The following is a 21,902-nucleotide window of genomic DNA, read 5'->3' on the forward strand; positions in this document are numbered from 1 at the left end:
AGATTATCAATTTTTATTTGAAATGATAAAAATATAGTATTTATTAATTCGAGTAGAGAAGAGAAAAACAAAACTTTATCTGATAAACTACAAGTTCAATTAAAAAAATTTCTTTATTTTAAATACACAATCTTTAAAAAGTTTACATAATAATTATTAAAAAAGTAGATTTAATTTTTTTTAATGCATTGATTATAATTTTTGCATACGCAATAAAGTCTATAGGGTTTCGGCATGAACTATCTGGTAATGAGCTTATAAAAACGACACTTTCAAGATATTCTAACAATGTCCTTCAATTTTAATTAAAAATAAATATTAATAAAGCAAGATTTCAATCATAAAAATTAAAAATAAAAAATCTACATTTAGCGAGAACAATCTTTATTTACAGGATATAAACAAAAACGATAATAATATAAATACAGTTAAATTCGAAAAATAATGTCATTTTTTCAAGAATGAGAGTCAAAAAATGGTAATTCAAATATAACACTTCCTTTGAAATTTAATGCTTCAAGTTCTGAAGTTTCTGATACGATAGTAGTAGCCATTTCAATTTCTTGTTTAACTTCATCATCGAGTGCTTTACTCCACAATTCATATAAAGCTGAATAAGATTCACTTATATCCCATCGTTTGTTTAAACCTTTAAGTTGTTTAAATCGTGTTAATACAACGGGATCAATAAATTTTTCTATATATTGTCTGTGAGTCAATTGTTTGGAATTAGTAGTATTAGTACTGGTCGTTGGTGATGAATGATCACTGTTTTTTCGTGTATTTTTTCCGCTTTTTTGTTGTTTTGCATCCTCAATACATTTCGTATAATCTATGGCATTTACATTAAATGGGTATAAACCACTACATTTAAAACCTGTTTTAATAATAATTTTAATATTCTGTTGTTCCACAAAGCTTAATAGTAGTGATGGGACATGATATTTTTGAATATCACGTAGATCGCTTGCGCGAAAATTTTCAACATATGATTTCCACTTTCGTTTTAAAGGTGAAAAAATAGCTACATCCAAAGGTTGTAAAATATGAGATGCATTAGACGGAATACAACACAATTCTATTTCATGATCTCTACAAAATCTACTTAAATATAGAGACATATGAGCTATTTGACCGTCAACAAAAACGACGACTGGTAACTGAATATTATTTTTAATTAAATATGGATAGAAAGTATTACTAAAATACTCATAAAATGCTTCGTATATCATCCAAGTAGTATCAGGTTTTCCAATTTCCCAATTTTTTAAAGCAGCTTGAAGAGGAATTTTCGATAGTTCCTCATATTTGTGTAATGTTAAAGGTGGAGCATATTCTCCAGCTGCATTGACAATAAATAATGCTGAGACTTGTTCATCATTAGATGTACATGAATTTTTAGGTAATACAGTTTTATCTCTTTTTGCTAATACAAAACCTTTAAGCGATGTATATACCGCCGTATCATCCATACTGAAAACACGTCGCCGATCATTCCATATTTCGGATTTATCTCTAAATTCATTCCTGACACGAGAAAACCATAATCTTATGTGTTTTTCAGTGACTATTTCTTTTGGTTTAAAAAATTGTTCATCCCTTTTTTGAGCTACACGTGGATGGCGTTTAAGAAATCCTTCGAACCACTTCCTTCCAGGAAGGTTATTCGTGAAAGGTGTTTCTACTTCATCAGCATCCATTAATTGTTTAACAGAGTAAACTAAACAATCTTTATTGATAGGAAATCCTTTTTCGCTCGACTCTAAAAGCCATTCTTCGAGGATTTGTTCAATTTCAGGTCCTAAAACACTCTCACGTCCTGTTCGTCCTGAAGTTTCAGGAGAAGTACCATTAATTTTATTTCGTATAGTTGAACGGGGAACATTAAACATTCTACTCGCACTTGAAGTTGTTGCCCCTTCTCTCACTGCCGCTAAAGCTTTTTTAAGATCTTCAGGAGAATATAAAAAAAATTTCCTTTTTACACCTCTTGAATTTTCTTCATTTGCAGAATCAATTACTTCACTTGCTGAAATATTTTCAGATGGTTCTGGACTATCTTCTCCAATCGGTGGCATTCTTATATCTGTAAAATATATCAGATAATATATTATTGTTAATCTTACATATAAAATTGATTTGTTTCATTTTTTAATTAATAAATAATATTCAATGTAAATTTTATAGCAATTTTGTATAAACACTTTCAAAATGTATTTAAATGTCAATTTTTGATCATACACAATATGTTTTTTTGAATTAATGAAATAAAGAGTAAATATGTGTATTTTTAGTGTGCCGTTTTTGGCCAATGATAAAAATTGAACTGATATAGGTTAGAGTGCATTTGACAATCATGTACAGAATTTTACGAGAACGATATAAGTGAACAAAAAAATTAATTTACAATAATTATTTTTTATATAATTACCTTAAAAATAAATAATTTGAATATTGTGAAATTTAAAAATAGATCAATATTTGTAAATCGAATATTAAAAATAAAGATGTATGTAACATTCAGATTAGTACAGTGTGTGGCCACAAATGGAACAAAATGGCGACAAACGATACATTTGTTGTGTTACTGAACACCACACATTTATGGATTTGTTTATGTCTAGAATATATGAGATATAATGATAAATATCATTTTGTCATGATTAAATTTTTAAAATAATCAAGATTATTCTTCGGTTTTATAGGTGATGCTATAAAGAAAAAAAAATTAACTTTTATATAAATTTATTTTGAATATTTTTGTTGTAGAAAAATTGATATTGTAAATGTAATTCGATCTCATTTTACCTAGTATTAGTAATAATATTATAAAATCCGTATAGTAAGAAACATAAAAATATCAATACACCAGCTAACATGAATGATTTCGTATTTTCTGCTCTCAATTTTTTTAATTGATCTTCATTTTTTCTCAACACCTCTTTGACTAGTTCTAATTCATGCTCCAATAATCCTCTAGCTTCTATCGTTAAGAGTTTAGTTTTGAGTTTTTTTTCAATTAACTCTACTCTGTGTATTGAATCCTTCAACGAATCTTCCAGTCGACTAATCTTTAAAAGGTAAAAACAATTGTAATAATCCCAATAACAATATCAGATTTTTTTTAAATGAGAAAACGTTAGTGTATTCTAACCTCAGTCATTATTGTGTTTGATCTTTTATGTATTTTATCTTCATTGTCGGGGTCCATTATTTATCAAATTATTTCAAATGTTTGATATTTAGAACAGTAATGAATCGTAAGACTGCTTATATTATACTATTAGAATTTTGCACGATAGATTCTTTTCTGAGGAATTTATCAAAATATAGATAACAGGTGGTCGCAGAATGTCAGAATGATAGCCGATTTATAGATATATATTTGCCTATGTCATAATTTCTTTTGAAGAGATAGTTGTAAAGGTTTTAGCCATATTATAAATGATACACATTGAATTAAATGTAAAAATTGAGTATTTATTTAATTACTTTATCAATAACAATTAAATATAGTTTTGAATATAGTACGTATATTCTTTGGTAAAAAAAATTAATTTCTTAATATAAAATATATATCAATGAATTAATATAAATATTATAATGTGAAATTATATATGGCAATGTTTTAAGGCAGTGTAGTAAAAAGATAATATAAATTATTTTTCACAGATCAATTTTTTGATTGATATTTGATATAACCTCCTCAGCTGTGATAATATTAGAATTTTCAGTATCACTGATGTATCCATTTTCTCCAGTATAGTGTGTAGGATAAATAATTAAAGGAACTGTAGATAGAGCTATTAAATCTCTTTTAGGAAAGTGATTTTTCCAATTGATTTTTGGATGTTTGTCAAAAAGAATTGGTAGATATTCATCAACAGGAACCAAAGAGTTTAATGGTTTGGCATCTAATAATTTTTGTGCACCTTTACCAGATAAAATATATCCTAAAGTCCAATAGCTGTATCCTGCATAAACTAAATAATTAGAACCATTAACGAAAGGCTCTTCATTTTCTTGCATTCGTTTTCGTCCTAAATAAATTAAATCCCAATCTATTTTGAGAGCTTTTAACTCATCCATAATAAAGTTTACTTTATTTTTAAAAAACGGTTCAAATTTTACATCATCTTCCAGCACCATAATTTTTTCATAATCGTTTTCTATAGCCTTGTTCCAAACAATATAGTGACTTAGAAAACAGCCAATTTCACCCATTTTCATAGGTCTTTTATGATAAGGATCCGTGTATTCTGGCATCATATTTATATTCCATTGCTTTAAGATGCTTTCATTCAAGGTTTTTCCATCAACTGCATCAATAGTTTCAACTTCAAGTCCAAGTTCATCAAAACAACGATACATTCTTTGACGTCTTTCAGGTCTTCTTCGTAAATTAATTAAATAAATTTTATCCATTCCTATACGATCTTTTTTCGGTAATTTAACAAATGTTTTTAAAGTATTTGAAATAGGAATTTCATAAAAATCATTGTATGACAGCATTTCGACTTTCAAATTAATTAATTGTTGATAATCGTGTTCTAGAGTGTCATCATTGTCCAATGGAACCATAATAAATCCATAAACTTGATCATTGCATATATGTAATGGTATATTAGATCTATTAGCTGATAAGGCAAATGTAATGATATCATCACGTGGCCCATCATAATTGTCAAGATTATCTGAATTATATGTCAAGTAATCCGAATTTTCCTTGTTAAGATCAATCAATACGGCACTATGAATCATTGGCACATTATAACATCCTGGTTGTTCATTATGTAAAATTGGGATATATTTATCTGTCCTTTTATAGTAATAATCAGACGTCATGCCAGCCCAAAAATTACTGTATAAACCATCGGATTTTAATAATGGAGCAACTACAGTGCTATTCTTTGATATAAGAAGTCGTAAGACGTTTGAATTTGTTAAAAATACATCTGCATCAAGCATCTAGTAATAGATTCCATAGAGTTAGTTACAAGAATGTGAGAAAAAAAGATAACAAAAAGTATAAATATGTGCATATTTACCAGTAAATAATCCGCCCATATTTTTCTAGCATAATTGAGTATATTTTCCCGTAATTCAATTATATGATTAAATCTAGCTATTGGCCAGCTAGCTACTCCTTCTTCGCTTTCTAAACCGGTTGATGTTTCATCAAGGATAGTGTTTATGGAATGATATTTGGATTGATGTTGTTTTAACCAAACTTTTAAAATTTCTATAGAATTATCAATATTGTTGTCACTTTGAATCCTGCAATAAAAATGTAATAAAAAAATAAGAATATCAATATAAAAAATGTGTAATTATTTGTTAATAAAAAATGTACTTACCACAAACTGATACGATGTTTTGGATATTCTAACCTCTCAAGAAAAGTAAGAAAATACGGGAGAGTATGAGCTTTATTTCTTACTAGGACTGCAATAAAAATAGTTGGTTCTTTTAAATTATCACGACTAGTAGAATGATTTATTGTACATGAAAGAAATATAAAAAATATTGAAAAAATCTGTAGTTTTTGATGCATTTTTGTGTTAACATGTACTCATATATGGTGTCGTATATACAAATGTACTATATTTTTTATGTGAGAATATACACATGTGTTTTATTAAAAAAATATTTGATCTATAGTATCGTCGTATTTATTTATTCTGATGATAGTGATTCCTGTGATTTATTTTTTTTAGGTTTTTGTTGATAACTCAAACTTAACTTGTCAAAATCTAAATTCATAATTCCTAAATCACCACTGTATCTATTTTTAGCGATTTGTAAGTATTTTTTGCCGCGTATGTTCGTTAACCGTTTATCTTGTACAATAAGAATATTATCAGCCTCTTGACTTGCTTTAGCACCACCAAAAATTGAAGCAGTCGTTAAATCGTCTTCTGTGCGCTCTTTTCTTGGATGAATAACAAGAGTAACATGACAATTATTTTTAGTGGCAAATGATCTAAAAGCATCAATGATCATATCTTGTTTCCAATACCTATCAATGTGTTTTTGGTGATCAGTGATGCCCATCATAAACTGAACATTATCAATAATAACATGAGAAATGTCATGCACGTATGTGGCATGTTCAACAGCATCCATAACAACATCAACATTTTGTTGACCATGAAACGTCATAAAATAAATAGGAAGTTGCTCAAAAGCGTCAGCAAAATTATCAAAGTTATGTAAATTAGCATCTAAAGGTACTCCTGCCATTTGTTGAAGCATGGTTTTTGCTAGCCTGGCATTCCGTATTTCAAAACTACCCCATAAGGTATTAACACCTTGCATTGCAAGATCAAGTGAATACTCACTCATAAAAGTTGTTTTACCGCTACCTTCGAAAAAAAATAAATAAATAAGAAGACTAAATTTTGGAAGCAAGAAGATAAACAAGTGATATATATGTACCGGTAGGACCAGTCAAAATAGTCAATTCTCCCCGACGATGGCCCTTTAAAATGCGATTCAATGTCGGAAATCTTGTCCATTTAACACCTTGCACTTTATCAACATTTTCTAAATCACTCAAAACATCTTTTCTTAATGAACTAAAATTGGTAATACTTTTGTGCCAAATTGGTTGAGCTTCGTTGATGATGTTTTTTAAATTATAACCTTTGTCCGATGCTACTTTCGGTTTTGGTTGACGTTGAGTAGGCCGAACGAAAAAACATCTCTTTTCATTCAATTTTTTCGAAAAATGACGAGCAGAATCCCAACTAGCATTGTCATTATCAAACCATAGAATTAGTTTTTTATATACTTCTAAATAAGGTAATATTTGAAGTGGTACGTGTTTAAGTCCATATGGTAAACATATAACAATATTTGTCGACTTATTACATATCAATGCCAAAAGATCGTGAATAGTAGCCACTAGTACTGCAGAAGCATTCTCGTGTTTAGTTCTTTTTTCAACGTAAGTAATTAAACCATTGGCTTTAAGATTGGGAATCGTTGATTCAGGAAGAGTTGAATCTGATGGAAGAATTTTGTAACCCATTACTCGTCCATTTTTTGTTGATGTAAGTGGAAAATATAAAGATGATAATGATGAGTCATAATAACAATCAAGTTGTTTCATATGTTCTTGGGTGATTGACTATGAAAACAATAAAATATAATAAAATGATGGAATCATTGTTAAGTTAAAAAAATACTTACAGGAAGTGCAAAACGTTGAATAATATTCTGAAATTCATCACCGGGTAGTTTTGAGACATTTTGACAAGCTTTTTTAATTTGTTGCCATTGTAATGTAAAATCGCTTTCTACAGTAAGAGTTTTTTTTAATTGTTCAAATTCATTAGTAGTTAACTTATTTTTTGGCTGAAAAAAACTTTCCAGTTGATCCCAGGATCCACTATGACTGCAATTTGGACATAAGAAAAAACCTAGAAAAATGATTTTATTCTAAGAAAATAAAAAATGAATTATAACACAAATTAGTCGTAACATACCTGTTGTTTTATTGATGAATATTTTTGAATCATTTTGTTGAGAATGACTGATATTACAGATAGGACATGAAACAGTTATACAAGCGTAACCTTCATTGATATTTACATTATGAGAACGTAATAACTTTTTAATTTTTCCAACACTAACTCCAGTGAAATCGGCAGTTGTATCAAGATGAATTTTTTTTAATTGACTGTAATTTATTTTAATTCGTGTTTGATGTAATACAAAAATACAATTTTGTAACAAACTTCTTAATAACATTTTTAATAATGATCAAGTAAAGTAGAAAAGTTTTTTATAACATTATTAATAATATTATTTGGAAGATTTGTTGATGGAGGTGAATTTTGAATAGCACGTGTTACTTATACAGTTGTACCATCGTAACTCCAAATATTTCATTGATTTTAGTTTTCTCTATGAATGTATGAACTGGGGTGGAGCCACTTGTAGAAAAACAAGGTATCCGTACAAAATGGGTTTTTGTCTTGATTTATTTAGGAAAATTTATTCAGTCAAATATTTATAAAAAATTATATTAACATATGAAAACGTTAAAATAATAAAATAATAATAATTTTAGCTTGTTTGTAAGAATTAAATGTAATTAATTAAACTAAAACTGTATGATTTATTTAATTGCGCGCGTGTTTCAATAGAAACTACATAACGTTACAAGAGTGTAAAAAAGGAGTAAAAAGTAAATAATAAAACGTCAATTAATAATTTGTTTCGTGTTGGAAAACCATCAGTAATAGATACTAAAATGACAACGAAGGTATGAATAAATAAATATATCCATAAAAATAACTTATAGATTAAATGGTTTTGTAATTGCAGATTGAGTTTGCGGTTGAAATGACTTGCAAAAACTGCATTAATGCAGTAGAAAATTCGTTAAAAGAATTACAAGGGATTGATCATTTTGAAATATTATTTGACAAACAAACAGTTGTTGTAGAAACAGCTATTTCTCATACGGTGATTCAGGAAGCAATTGAAAAAGTGGGGAAAAAAGCAGTGCTTAAAGGATATGGATACAATGAAAGCAACGCTGCAGTTGCTATGATAGATGGTGTTGGTTTAAATTTGAACGGTAATAATAATATTCAAGGACTTGTAAGATTTGCGGAATCTAATGAAAAAGATACAATTATTGATGGTACAATTGATGGATTAAGTCCTGGATTGCATGGATTACACATTCACGAGTGTGGAGATATTACTAAAGGTTGTGCTTCAGTAGGTCCTCATTATAATCCTCATGAAGTAAATCATGGTGGACGTGAAGACGATGTAAATAATCGAGTAAGTATGCATGGAGTGCATATAATTTGTCGGTGGAAATAATTTATTTGACAAAAATATATCCAATAAAATAGCACCTTGGAGATCTTGGTAATATAATTGCGGATAAATTCGGAAGAGCAAGTTTTCGATTCAATGATAAACTACTGCGTATATCAGATATAATTGGGAGAAGCATTGTAGTATCAGAGAAAGAGGATGATTTAGGAAAAGGAAAAGATGTTAACTCGAGTGTTGATGGAAATAGTGGAAAAGGGTAAGTAAATAGATAAGACTAATGAAATTATACAATGTAATATCAATTTGTGTTTAATGAAACGATGTAATTCTCAGCATTGCATGTGGAATAATAGCAAGATCGGCAGGATTGTTTCAAAATAGTAAAAAAATCTGTGTATGCGACGGGAAGACATTATGGGACGAACGTAATGAATACAAAGAAAAAGGCATAGTACCTTTGTCAGAGCAACAAGCATCGAATTGTGATATATCTTAATATATTGAGTAATAAATTATTTTACAAGAAAATGTAGTATTTGTTGTACTTCTTCAAACTTCTTTAGTGGTAAATTAGATATAATTAAAAAATTGATAATATTCAATGGAAGACAATAATATTCAAGATAGATAGCAAAAGATGGAAAATCGTATGATTAAAAGAAAATGTAAGTATACCCATACATTTAATTTTATAGGAAATATATCGTCTATTCTGAAACCGTAGGTCATAATAAATCACAACTTTGTAAATCTCATTTTGTTTACATTCCCTAAAATCCTCTATGACACTATATTATCGAGCAAAACATACTGCGTCACACATATGAAGGAACATACATAATACCATATTCAAATTCATATTCTAACGTTTAAAAAAGACAAATAAAAAGTTGTGATACTTGAATAAAATTGTTTAAAAATTATTGGAGTTCTTAAAAATTAAAATTATAAACCCTACTGTACTTCAGGAGATTTTATGATTTGCTTAATAATAGAATTATTTTTCATGGAATTCCTTAACACACTAAATACTTTAAGTAATTAAAAAATACTTTGTAATTTTTTTGGAGTAAATTTTTACTCCAGAAATTTTTTAATGAATTTTTAGTTGATTCTTACATTATGACAATTACATGTAACATAAATTGTATATTATTTTTTGTAGTTCTGTTGATCTGACCTCTGTTAAAAAAATTTTAACGAATATAAAAAACTGTACAGGAACTGTCACAGTAAAACAGGAATCTTCTATTCGACTTAGCCTCTATTTACTTTTTATGAGGTTATGTCGTCAAATTACTTTAGCTCACACGGGCAGACAAAAATCTATTTTTAGTAAACAAGTTCAGTGGATTTTTAGTAGTTACATTTGTTGTTCTATCTCGGTCCTATAATGAATCTGAAATTCGAGACGGTTAGCAAAAGCATCAATAGATAGCAAAAAAATGGGTAGAAAAAAACCACATCCTTCTGCCAAAGGTAAACATCAAACGCATCAAAAGAAGTTATCGTCTACAAAACGAGGTGAAATAGCAACTCAGTGTGAAAAATTACTTCGCTGTAAGTATTTTATTCTTTATTTACTTCTTTATATAACGCTTTTTAAATCAATTTTAATTAATTCACATTTCCCATAATTTATTATTAACAATGTGTCAATTATTAAGTGTGCAGTGATACAACATGTACGACACAATTATGGGAAAACTACTTGGAGATCACGGCGGTGCTTGGGAGGGTTAAAAGACTTGAGGAGATGAAGACTAGCACAACAAAACGTTCATCAGCTATCGAACAGTTTGTAAAATGGTTGAAAGATAATGGATCGAATGTGGAAAATGCAAGTATTGCTGAATTTTCTGGCTATGAATTGGGTCTAAAAGCAGAAAAAGATTTTGATGCCAATGAATTGATACTTGAAATTCCTGGAAAGCTCATTTTTAGTACTGAAACTGCTGCTCCTGAACTAATTGCTTTACAAAATGATCCATTGATTCAACATATGCCTCAAGTAGCCTTGGCGATAGCTCTTCTTATTGAAAGACATAAAGATAATTCGATATGGAAACCTTATCTTAATATTTTACCTACTAATTACTGTACAGTTTTACATATGTCTACTAATGATATGATTGAACTGAAAGGAAGCCCTACTTTAGGTAATCATTTATTGAATATTTTTCTATCTAATCGATTAGATTGTACACTAAAAATGAATTTATACAGTATGTATTCTATTTTAGAAATATTAATCGTAGCTATTTTTTGTTATTTATCTAGAGACAGCATTAAAACATTGTAGAAATATTGCGAGGCAATATTCATATTTTCATCAGCTATTTCATAGTAACAACAATCCAGTTTCTGAATTATTAAGAGATGTCTTTACATACGAGGAATACTGGTGAGTAAATTTATACATAAAGTTATAAAAACAAAGTGAATTTAATAATTAACATTTAATTATGTAGATTATAATTATATAATATTAACAATAAATTATAGTTATCTTAATACACTGATATTCAAAAATTGCACAAGCAATATCAATAATGATGAACATTATAATATTAATTATAATAATACAAATATTGGTTCATTTTTTGATGAAAATGTTCGTCATAATCGACAAAGTAATCAGCCTTTTTTCTTTTTTATCTAAACAATTAAAAATACTGGCAACTATCGAATAAAAATCTCATTTAATCATTTCAAGCTTCTTAATTTTTTAATTTTTAAGATAATATTTTCAAATCAGTTGCCTAATAATTTAAAATGGCAATATTCGACACACTATTTGATATAATTTTTTCTTTTTTTTTTAAGAAAATTAAATAATGTTTCTTTAAGTAACAAATGAAGCTTAAAAATTAAAATCTTGACAAAACATTAAAGCCAGTAAATTGACTTAACATCTAAAAAATATACATCAATGTTAAGGTTTAAGAATTAACAGTTATAATAATATAACTTATTTCATAAAGTCAGGAATCGTTTCCCAGCTATCATTGGCGTCCAATGAATCGTGATCAATGTCACTTTTACAATCAAAAGTTTCTTCAACTTCTTGTGTCTCTTGTTGAACTGTTCTTTTGGTGGTTGATGTTGCAACAACATTCACCATTATCGTATTCAAGCTACTCGAGTTAGACAACTTTCTTCCATTCATGACTGGTGCCTGGAAAACTGCCTTGGAAAAAGTATTTTTGTACATGTATCTCTGCTTCTGACGGATTCTACATGTGATGAAAAGAGCTAAGAAGCCTACAATAGTCATTCCAAGTATAACTCCACTAGCTATTATACTCGGTTTTACTTTAGATAAAGTTTTTCTTTCTTTCTCGTGTATTGAATGAGCTAAATCACTTTCTGTTGTACTTGTTGATTCTTCAGCTTCAAATTTCTTGATAATTTCCTCTACAGAACCAACTTCTGGAGATTTTACTAAAATTTCTCTGTCGTTTAGATCTTTTTCTTTCATGATAACATCAAGAACTTCTTCATTTACTATTTTAATCTCTTCTTTTTTCTCCGTAACAGGACTAATTTCAGTAGAAGTAGGAATTAGAATTTTTTCTACATGCTTATGGATCGCAAAAGGAAGAGAATCAAAGGCATTTAATAAATCAACTAATTCAAGAGAATTTTTCTCAAATACTGCTTGAATTTTTTCCTCTTTTTTATCATCAGTGCATGAAATATTAATCACTATTGGAGTTTTGTCAGTGACATTAACAATTCGAGAATCACTCTTAGTATTTTCTGTCACTTCATCCGCTAATAAAGTAGTTGTCGCTGGAGTAGTAGTTGGAGTGGAAGTAGTCGAAGTAGTTGTAGTAATGATAGTAGTTATCAATGGAGTTGTTGGAGAAGGCTTAAGTGTGATTTCTTCAACATTAATTTTAAACTGAGACGATCTGAAACTACTTAATGAGGGAATTGTGGTTGGAATAGTACTTCTAATACTTTCTGTGCTAGATGGAACATATGATCGAATTGTTGGTTTCTCTATGAATTTATGAGACCTTGATTTCGGTCGAGCAAATCCAGCTAAATGAGCTTGGCTAGATCCTCTTTGTCTTAGTGATATTAATTCATCAAGACTCATATTCCTTGATCGTAAAAGTTTCTCTAAATGAGTACTAGATCCTGAGCTAATTACTTCAAATATCTCCGCACGTGCTTCAGGTTCAATCTCTGAAATCACTTGTTCATAACGTTTATTATTAAGAAACATATTCGATGGTTCAGGTCGATGGTTTGGTGGTATTTCTGTTTCTTCTTCGTCTTCATAACTTATCTGTGTTGTTTCAAAGTCCTCTGTAGTTGTTATACTAATTGGTGTCGTCATTTCTATAGTTGTTGTTTCTGGTAGATCATAATATTCTTCACCATCCATCGTGCCTCCATTGTCATATTCTTGATCTCGACTATTTTCTCCATCATTTTGATAATCTATCATACCTTCATCATTACAATCTGCATCATTTTCAGATTTATTGTATTCGATGAGAGTATTAAATTTGTTGTCTTCATCAATATGCCGATTAGCAGTTGCTGCAGTGGATTTAGTTGGCTCTGTTGATAAAATGTGTTCAATGCTTAATGTAGAACCACCATCATCTCTTCCAATATCATTATATCCTGCAATAACTGTAGTTGCTTGATGCCTTGGGGACGTCACATCTGGTTTTAATGTCGTTGTCACGACGGACTTTGCTACTTTATCGTCTAGACTACTTGTTTTCGTAGAAAAGTCTGAAAATTCCATTATTTCATCGTCTTCAGTGCTTGATGGTACTGTTGTTAACTGTTTCTTAGGCTCGTATTTTACAACAGGATCTTCTTCTTTAATAGTTTCAACAGTTGTAGATATAGCAACAGGTTTCCGACCAGAAGAATTGAAGCGTGCGAAAATATTTGCCTCAGTTAATTTAGCAATTGCTTTTGTTGAAGACTTTATGTCACTCTCTTTTGACTTTCTCTCATTACCTTTCATTGGTTCTATTATTTGTCTGTTTAAATCGTCTTTTGTTTCAGCCCAATAATTTTTTTCAAACCACATTGTCGTTGATATTGGCGTTGGCGTAGTCATTGTTGATGTAGTCATTGTCATTGTCGAGAATTGATTACGTCTTCTATCTTTTGATTTTATTCTAGGATTTATTCTCCATCGCGGTCGATCTACTGTCTTCTCTCGAACAATTGTTGGATTAAAATCTTTTTGTCTAGTATTTGATATGCTTTCTACATCATCATCAGTATTATTAGCCTTCAGTACTTTAATAACATCTGATTTTCCCTTCAACAAATCACTAAGAGATAAATTTCTTCGTTGAAGAATCTCTGAGAGACTAAGACCTTCAATCTGCTGCATTTTTAATAAAGACTTGAGCTCTGAATTCTCCATCCTTTGATTCACTATCTCACTCTCTAATGGATTTCCTCTCGTGCGATTTTTTCTGCCAGAATTTAGTCCATTGGGCCACCTTTTAACTTCTGGAACTGGATCGGAATTTCCTTCTTCAGAAAATTCGTAATTTTGTGGAGGCCGGCGTTTTCTTGGCCTTGGTCTTTGATACTCGTCATCATTTAATTCATACTCTGGATGATTTTCAAATGGACTTTTAGGTCGAATTATTTCACTTCTCCCTGGTAGTACTGTGGTTTTCTTATTTTCCATTCGATCTCCAGTAATTTGTTGTTTACCTTCAGTAGATGAACTCAATGAACTTTTTACAACTGGTTCTCGCACATAAGCAACACCTGGATTTTCACCTTCATGTAAATTAACAACTATTGGCTTTGGTTTCCTAAGTCGATATCTTCGACTTTCATTCTGAAAAGAATTTGTAAAATCATTCTTATGATGAACTGGTTCCTGAGGCTCTTCAACTGAATACGTTTTTACATCTTTGAATGCTGAAATAAACTCGGGAATAGGTTTTATTTCAGTAACAGGTGCATTCAAGTAACGTATTTTCGCATGTTGAATTTCATGAAGCTTGCTAGCAAGTGAATTAGATACTGCTAGTTCTCGTGGGATAGCCTCACCAGTTGTCAATGGTTTTTCTTTATTTTTTGTCACTCGACGCAATGTTGCTGCTTCTTCAAAAGGTACTAAAGGAATAGAATCTCCATCTCTCCATTTAGGTTCAATAGCTGCACCAGTACTTCGCCACTTTCCAATCAATTTCCCTCCCTCAAACCCCGGCTCATCAGCTGGATAATTTTCATCGTAGTCGATTTTATCAACATTCAGACGGTATTTCTGCAAAAGAAAGCAGATTGTAATGTTAAAATTCATACTTTCGAAATATTTTTAACATGATATCTCTTCTCTATGACATATAATTGGTGATGTTGTGACGCTAGACGTTTCTACGTTGGAATATCGTGAGAATGAAGCTCCAATTATGATTGTGTAGTTGAAAGTCGCATGGAAAGTCGAGAGAATCTGCCGCGATTCAAGAATAGCCGTTGTATTCGGCAAGATAAATCGTAGAAAATAGTAGAGGAATTTAATTATTGCAATAATAGTGATGTACTGGATTGAAACAATGGTTGAAAAAAATCAACTCTTATGTAAAAAAAATTCTTTCTTGAAAGACGTAATTTTGTTATATTAATGATGCAATTAGAAATAATAATTATCTTTTATTTTAATTAATTGATTTATTGGCATTAATTTGAAGAATTCGTTCGAAAAATATTCTTGAGGAAATTAATTTGTCATTTTAGGATTGAATTTTACTGTAATAAGCAGGTAAATATGAATGAAAATATGATAGAATCAAATTTCATAACAGAATAAACAGATACGTGAAACTATTTCCACAGGAAATGATGAATAAAAGTTTTATCATTCATTTAAATCTACTAAGTGTGGTTAAAGTCATTGTAACCACTATACTTGACTAAATTATATTTAACCATTTTATTATTTATATTTATTGACAGCTAATATTATTTTCCAGTTGAATTAACACATCAGTTTCTCTGTTATCCAAATGTTCAATTTATTTCCTTATAGTTGATAATAAAATAAAATTATAATACTAGGTTTATTTTCGAATTCAAATTAAATCATTTAGAAAGTAAAAATGAGATAATATCTAAAACTCTACTGTGCTCTATTCGGCGTCCCAAAATGTATGCTCTCTCTTACTTCCGGATTAGACATTAAATGTAAATTATTCCAAAAGTCCAACTACCATAAAAAAGAAAGTTCGTGATCACAGATGCAAACTCACAATTGCACAAGAGATGAAAGTAATTTAATTTGTTTTGAATTTTCAAGTATCATCATTATTTTAAAAAGATTATATTTATGTCAAACATCATAATATATTTAATTTACATACATAAACAAAATGGTAATTTTACAACATAATCATATTTTTTTTTCTTTAAATTGAAACCAGGAATTTCAATTAAAGTGTTGAAAAGTTTTTCTTTGACGTAAATATTGAAGTAATTATAATAAATATTTACCTGATTATTAATACCACGCACATTCTTTAGACCCTCAGTCACTAAGAGTCTTGATGATTCAAAGGTCGAACAATAATTAATTGATATTGTTAATAAAATCAGCAATAAACCTTTCCACATGATGATGTCAATATAATTTTTAAAAAGATCGCATTCTCTTGCGAATCCGTGAGAACTTTTAGCGAGCTCCTAATAAATCAAGAATCTGCGACATATCTCACGCACATATACGTTAGAAAATCAACGCAATTTCTAGTAATTGTTTGTTTATAAATTTTAATTCAAGAAAAAATGCACATAAATCACCATCAAACACAGAATAACAAATATTATATTTTTTCTATTACACAAATTTAATAAATCTTCATATTCCATCCAATGGTCAATCAACTTATGATAAGAAAATATTTTTCAATAAAAAAAAAGTTTTCTTTTTATTGGACACTTGTTTTCTTTTTTAAGTTCAATTATGTTTGATAGATGTAATAATTAATAGTAGATATGTATGTTATTGAAGCAAACTAAAGTTTGAAATAGTACTTTTTAGAAAGACACAAGTTAGATCCACTCTCGTCACGTTCTTCTCGCAAACTGATGCGGTTTTCTCTGGCCATAGCAGTAAGTAAGCCGGTGAAACTTCAGGAGACTTCTAAAGGTTCATAGACAGGCACTCTCTTCCTCTTCTCTCTCACTCATATATATCTCGATAGATTAATTTTCATCTAGCAATTACTCTGTGTTTCAAAAACGAATCAGATGATGAACAAATCAAGAGAGTTGTTCATCTAATTTAAATATGTAGACCAGTCGTTCAGGATCATTACAGGTTTCCTAATAATTACCGTAATTATGTTTATATACGTGACTGTTTTGTTTTTATTTCAACCACAATCTGGATCTATTACGCTTTAATAAATGGAGTATTTCGTTTTTATTCATAGTTTTCTATCGTATGACATTTGTTGCAGAAAAAATAATATTGAAAGTAAACTTTTTTGCATCAGACTAGTTAATGGAAATATCGAGAGCGAGAAATCGATAATTGATTGATAATACGTGAGTGATCAATTTAATTAATAAAATTGTAAATTTTTAGTAGTCATGAAAAATTAATTATATATTTATTGATCAGTAGCTTAAATAATTATTCCTTGTAGAAAATATTTACTTTCTTTAAATATTTGATTAGTTGAATTCTTTTTTAATATTATACCTTCTTTAAGATGAAATTATAGCATTTCATTTGAAATAAATGAAATATACAGTTGTTTTTAATTTTTCATCAACTTTTTATTAATAAATTATAATTTATTTATCAAAGTCTATTGAACTTAATATTTATATTAACATATTTATTATGATGACCTAATAACTTGAATAAGAAATAAATAAACAATAGGAGCAATAAATTTATTGAGAAACAGTAAAGATTCAATTAGTCATTAACATGGAGTCAATAAAATTGTTTGATTGTTCTCGTAACATCTGCCAATCTTTTAGTCACGAAAAAATAATAGAAAGTACAGTAAGAATCTCACGATCTTCTTCGTACGACCTTCCCACATGCATCGAAGTGTATATCCACCAACGATTTCTGTCAGTTCTCCCCATTTCTATTATTTTTCAAATTGCGAATAACAAATGTAAAGGATATCTTTAAACTTTGATTTCACATTGCTGTCACAGTTTTCACTAAAGCCACAAACGTCCTATTTTTATCCTCTCGATTCGATTTACAATTTAAAAGCATCATTGTTTGATAACTATCGTAATCATCATAATCGTAATTAATATGAAAGTAAAAAAAAAATGATGTGTAATAATCCATCATAAGTAATGAAGAAGTACAAAGTAGCTTGTTATTAAGATTGTTATTTTGTGGGGCAAGGAGTTTTATTAAATATACTGAAAGTTACATGGAATTTAAAATGAGAGCCCATGCACTTTCACACGTAACAACTTTCTTGATACACGCAGTTGAGTGTAATCAGCTGAAATACACTTAAACAGGAAGAAAAAGATTAACAAGATGAACAAAATGAATCTTCTTCTCATAAAAAAAAAATATATCTCTTCATTTTGCTTCTTTGAATCTCTTTGATGAAGAGAACAAATTCTGAGCATGTTAAAAAGAACTGAAATTAAGTAGCTTCAAGCTTTAGATAAAATATTCAATTTTCATGGTCTTTCTCTTCTTAATGAAGCTATTGAATCTAATTAAAAGATCCTATTAATAAAATAATAATTAGTTATTTTAAGTAAATATTTAATTAATAAATTAACTAATAATGATAAGAGTATTTTAAATAAATACTTCCTTTTATTTTTATACTGGTTAGTAGGTAGAAACAATAAACCTCAATTTACTAAAATACACAAGCTTATAAAGACAATTGTTCACTTATCTCGATTACCAAATACTTAATTAATCATTACAGTGGTTATAAATTTTTAGCAAATTGTAACTTTTTGAATTACTGATTTCTTTCGTGTTAATTTTCTATCGCTACTGAGTATTTAATTAAAAATTCACAGTTTTATTATACTTTTCATTTTAAAGATAATCTTTTCGAATGATAAAGCTGAAAATTAATTTTAATTATTTAAATAGATACTTTCTTTACTTTTTTTTTTGAAACATTCAACAACGTTATTAGCACCTAATTAAATCATCTTATCAAAAAATTCAACATGCAGTTGTTTAATTAGTTATTTAATTAATTCAAACCAAAAACAATTAAAGCATTGAATAATAACTTAGCTTCTATTTAATTTTAAAATAATAGAAAAGAAAAACTTTTTTATAGAAAAAAAGCTTATGTTATGAATAAATAAATAATTTCCTTTGATTTATTGTCCGTGAGGTGAAGAATCTTTAAGTAAACTTACAAGAAATTATTATTATCACTAGTCATCGTCTTAACATCAGTATTAACATGACCGTGAACGCGTGTTCGCACTGAATAAGAACATATATTATATCTACGTACTCTGAGAGAGAAAGTTTCAATGAAACAATAATATCACCTTTTTATAAACATATTTCCGGTTTTGTGGGTCAGAGTACTTAAAAATTAAACGACTTTCGGAGTTTTGCTCATTGACCGATTTATTTGATAAATTTCAACTGTTGAATAGGAATTTTGATGATTCGTAACATTCATGATCATATGTATAGAGAAATTACTAGAAAGTTCTTTCTGTATAAAGATGTAACTGTTTTTTATTTTCTATTGATTTACTAGTAGTTGAGAATTTGAAATAAAAGGTAATGCTTAAACATAAAAGAATAAGAAATTAATGATGAAAACATATTAAGCACAAATATTTAATATATAGAATGCTGGAATAAATTTATTATAATTAATTTCAACACGTATAAATTACATGTGTAGAGATTGTTGGAGACCTAATTATTGACAGATAAAGATTATGTTTAACAGCTTGTTAATAACTTTTAATCAATATTGTTGTAACTATGTGAGGTGTGTTTAGAATTATGAATATTCTTGATTAAATTTTGATTAATTATTAATCACTCATTAATAAGTTGGAAAATAATTTAAAGGTAGAATGAATTTATAATTTAAAAAATTTCTAAATGTAGGATGAAATAAGCATAAATGTAATTGAGTAATGGTTTAAATTATTATTTAGCAGGATAGATGTACTGTTTGATATTAAATAAAAGTATATAATTATTGTATACAATTAATGGTAGTAGCTTCTAGCTTGTATAAAACAAAAGAATTTTTATTCATAGTCGAAGAAGCCTTTCATCATTTGCTAATTATTTATTTATGAATTGAACACTTCATTAAAACATGTATCTTTTATTTTTATTTCAATTCTCATAGTTGTATTTCTCATGATAACTAAAAACGGTATATCTATTCTAATTTTGTAATATAAGAATTAAAATGATGTTTTACATATTTAATAAAATAACTGGAGTATTAATAAATGATAAATTATTTCAGCTGGGCAGTTTCCACAATCATGACAAGACAGAACATAATTCCTAGCAGAAACGGCACGCAGATGATACACGCTCTTATTCCAATGTGGGATATGTGCAATCATGAAGAAGGAATGGTAAAAAAGCAATATTTAAAATTACATGGATGTTTGTCTTAGTCAACAATAAATCCATGATGATTTATTGAATAATATTTTTTATTCGTTCTACACAGATAACAACCGACTACAATATCAATTCAGACACCTGCGAGTGTTATGCTAAACGTGCGTTCAAGACTGGAGAACAAATATTTATAAGCTACGGTGCACGTACCAACTCCGATTTCTTCGTACATTCAGGCTTCGTTTGTACAGATAACAAAAACGATGGCTTTAAACTTCGCCTAGGTATCAGCAAATCAGATCCTCTCTACCACGATCGGATTAGTCTTCTTGAAAAGCTTGGATTTACGTCCACAAACATGTCATTTTTACTAAGAGCAGGAAGCGAACCTGTATCTGATCAGATGCTTGCTTTCCTCAGAGTCTTCAACATGCGGAAAGTCGAACTCGATCATTGGCTTGAATCAGACAAAGTATTAGACCTAATGCATAGAGATTGCGCACTTGATACTATTGTCGAAGAGAATGTACGGAAGTTCCTGCAAATGAGACTTAAGTTATTAATAGCTAATTATCCTACGACTTTGGAGGTAATTTCAATTTTTATTATTCAAAAATTCTATGTTACTTTGATGATTTTTTTTTAATTCTGTAAATTTTTTTAGGAGGATTTAGTATTATTGAAAACGACCATGACTCCATCAAGGAGAATGATTTTAGAATTAAGAATTTCGGAGAAGAAAATTCTTTTGGGAGCTCTTGATTATGTCGAACAGTGGATTAAAGCTTGACGGAATTATTTAACTGATATGATTTATTAATGAATGATTATTCATTATTATAAATATTATTTACTATTCATGAAATGTCCACCTAATCATGGCACTCATCGAACTTTTATTATTTATTTCTTCGTCATATTCAATATCTTTTATCATTTATTTATATTAACTTTGTAAAAAGTTATAAATAATTTCTATAAACTCAGTAGTGATGAATATTATAAAATTTATCCGTGAAACAACAATTCTCTAAAGCTTTTCTTTTATAACGTAATTATGACTTAAGCTTGGTCATTCAATGTATTCTTCTGAAAAAAATTCATCATTATTCGAACTTTTATCCTACTATGTGTTTAGATTTTGAAATTGCTGGTTGTGTGAGTTTTCGACCTTGCTAATGTTAAAAAGTAAACTTTTAAAGCTATAACTTGGCTATATTTTTAGAATTCTTATAAAAGTAATAAATATTACAGTTAATTTTGAGTGCAAAACAATATTTTTAATCAATTGACTATTATAATTTTATGTTAAATCAAAATCACAACTGTGTTGATAAAATCTAATACTTTTCACTGTTTATCTTTTAAAATGATATGTATTACTGAAGCCAAGTACAAATTAGATAACTTCTGTGCTGCTGTTAACGTTATCAGACACGTAATACATTTAAGAAGATAGATAGTGTGTGAATAAACTACAATAAATGTTTGTTTTGAACAGCAAGTCTGATAAAATCAATGT

The 21,902-nt window shown here is 28.8% G+C and overlaps 6 protein-coding genes across 7 annotated transcripts; 2 read left to right on the forward strand and 4 right to left on the reverse strand.

The window, feature by feature from the left end:
- Positions 1–165: 165 nt before the first annotated feature.
- On the reverse strand, positions 166–2,948 carry LOC118066607 (uncharacterized). Of its 2 annotated transcripts, XM_035082730.1 has the most exons (3): positions 2,809–2,948; positions 2,432–2,711; positions 167–2,086 (listed from the first exon to the last, which is right to left on the reverse strand). In XM_035082730.1, the coding sequence occupies exon 3, from the start codon at positions 2,076–2,078 to the stop codon at positions 456–458; it is 1,623 nt and encodes a 540-aa protein (XP_034938621.1). In that variant the 5' UTR covers positions 2,079–2,086; positions 2,432–2,711; positions 2,809–2,948; the 3' UTR covers positions 167–455. The 2 variants fall into 2 exon arrangements, with proteins under 2 accessions (XP_034938622.1, XP_034938621.1); XM_035082731.1 differs by lacking the exon at positions 2,432–2,711 and having other exon boundaries at positions 166–2,086; positions 2,809–2,932.
- Positions 2,949–3,659: 711 nt separating this feature from the next.
- Positions 3,660–5,589, reverse strand: LOC118066606 (glycosyltransferase 25 family member). The gene is made up of 3 exons (XM_035082729.1): positions 5,358–5,589; positions 5,049–5,277; positions 3,660–4,968 (listed from the first exon to the last, which is right to left on the reverse strand). Exons 1-3 carry the CDS (start codon positions 5,552–5,554, stop codon positions 3,667–3,669), a joined length of 1,728 nt encoding a protein of 575 aa, XP_034938620.1. The 5' UTR covers positions 5,555–5,589; the 3' UTR covers positions 3,660–3,666.
- A 58-nt stretch (positions 5,590–5,647) lies between these two features.
- On the reverse strand, positions 5,648–7,891 carry mtDNA-helicase (mitochondrial DNA helicase). The gene is made up of 4 exons (XM_035082728.1): positions 7,491–7,891; positions 7,195–7,424; positions 6,439–7,132; positions 5,648–6,365 (listed from the first exon to the last, which is right to left on the reverse strand). The coding sequence occupies exons 1-4, from the start codon at positions 7,753–7,755 to the stop codon at positions 5,677–5,679; spliced, it is 1,878 nt and encodes a 625-aa protein (XP_034938619.1). The 5' UTR covers positions 7,756–7,891; the 3' UTR covers positions 5,648–5,676.
- A 123-nt stretch (positions 7,892–8,014) lies between these two features.
- On the forward strand, positions 8,015–9,334 carry Ccs (Copper chaperone for superoxide dismutase). The gene is made up of 4 exons (XM_035082737.1): positions 8,015–8,272; positions 8,335–8,802; positions 8,877–9,058; positions 9,136–9,334. Exons 1-4 carry the CDS (start codon positions 8,261–8,263, stop codon positions 9,296–9,298), a joined length of 825 nt encoding a protein of 274 aa, XP_034938628.1. The 5' UTR covers positions 8,015–8,260; the 3' UTR covers positions 9,299–9,334.
- A 719-nt stretch (positions 9,335–10,053) lies between these two features.
- Setd3 (SET domain containing 3) lies at positions 10,054–21,895 on the forward strand. The gene is made up of 6 exons (XM_035082732.1): positions 10,054–10,362; positions 10,470–10,961; positions 11,083–11,206; positions 20,277–20,391; positions 20,490–20,969; positions 21,045–21,895. Exons 1-6 carry the CDS (start codon positions 10,248–10,250, stop codon positions 21,168–21,170), a joined length of 1,452 nt encoding a protein of 483 aa, XP_034938623.1. The 5' UTR covers positions 10,054–10,247; the 3' UTR covers positions 21,171–21,895.
- LOC118066604 (uncharacterized) lies at positions 11,625–16,930 on the reverse strand. The gene is made up of 2 exons (XM_035082727.1): positions 16,297–16,930; positions 11,625–15,073 (listed from the first exon to the last, which is right to left on the reverse strand). Exons 1-2 carry the CDS (start codon positions 16,414–16,416, stop codon positions 11,774–11,776), a joined length of 3,420 nt encoding a protein of 1,139 aa, XP_034938618.1. The 5' UTR covers positions 16,417–16,930; the 3' UTR covers positions 11,625–11,773.
- Positions 21,896–21,902: the final 7 nt, after the last annotated feature.

The sequence above is a fragment of the Chelonus insularis genome, unplaced genomic scaffold (genome assembly GCF_013357705.1).
Source record: "Chelonus insularis isolate UGA/USDA-ARS -01 unplaced genomic scaffold, ASM1335770v1 contig_351_pilon, whole genome shotgun sequence".
Lineage (NCBI taxonomy): Eukaryota > Metazoa > Arthropoda > Insecta > Hymenoptera > Braconidae > Chelonus > Chelonus insularis.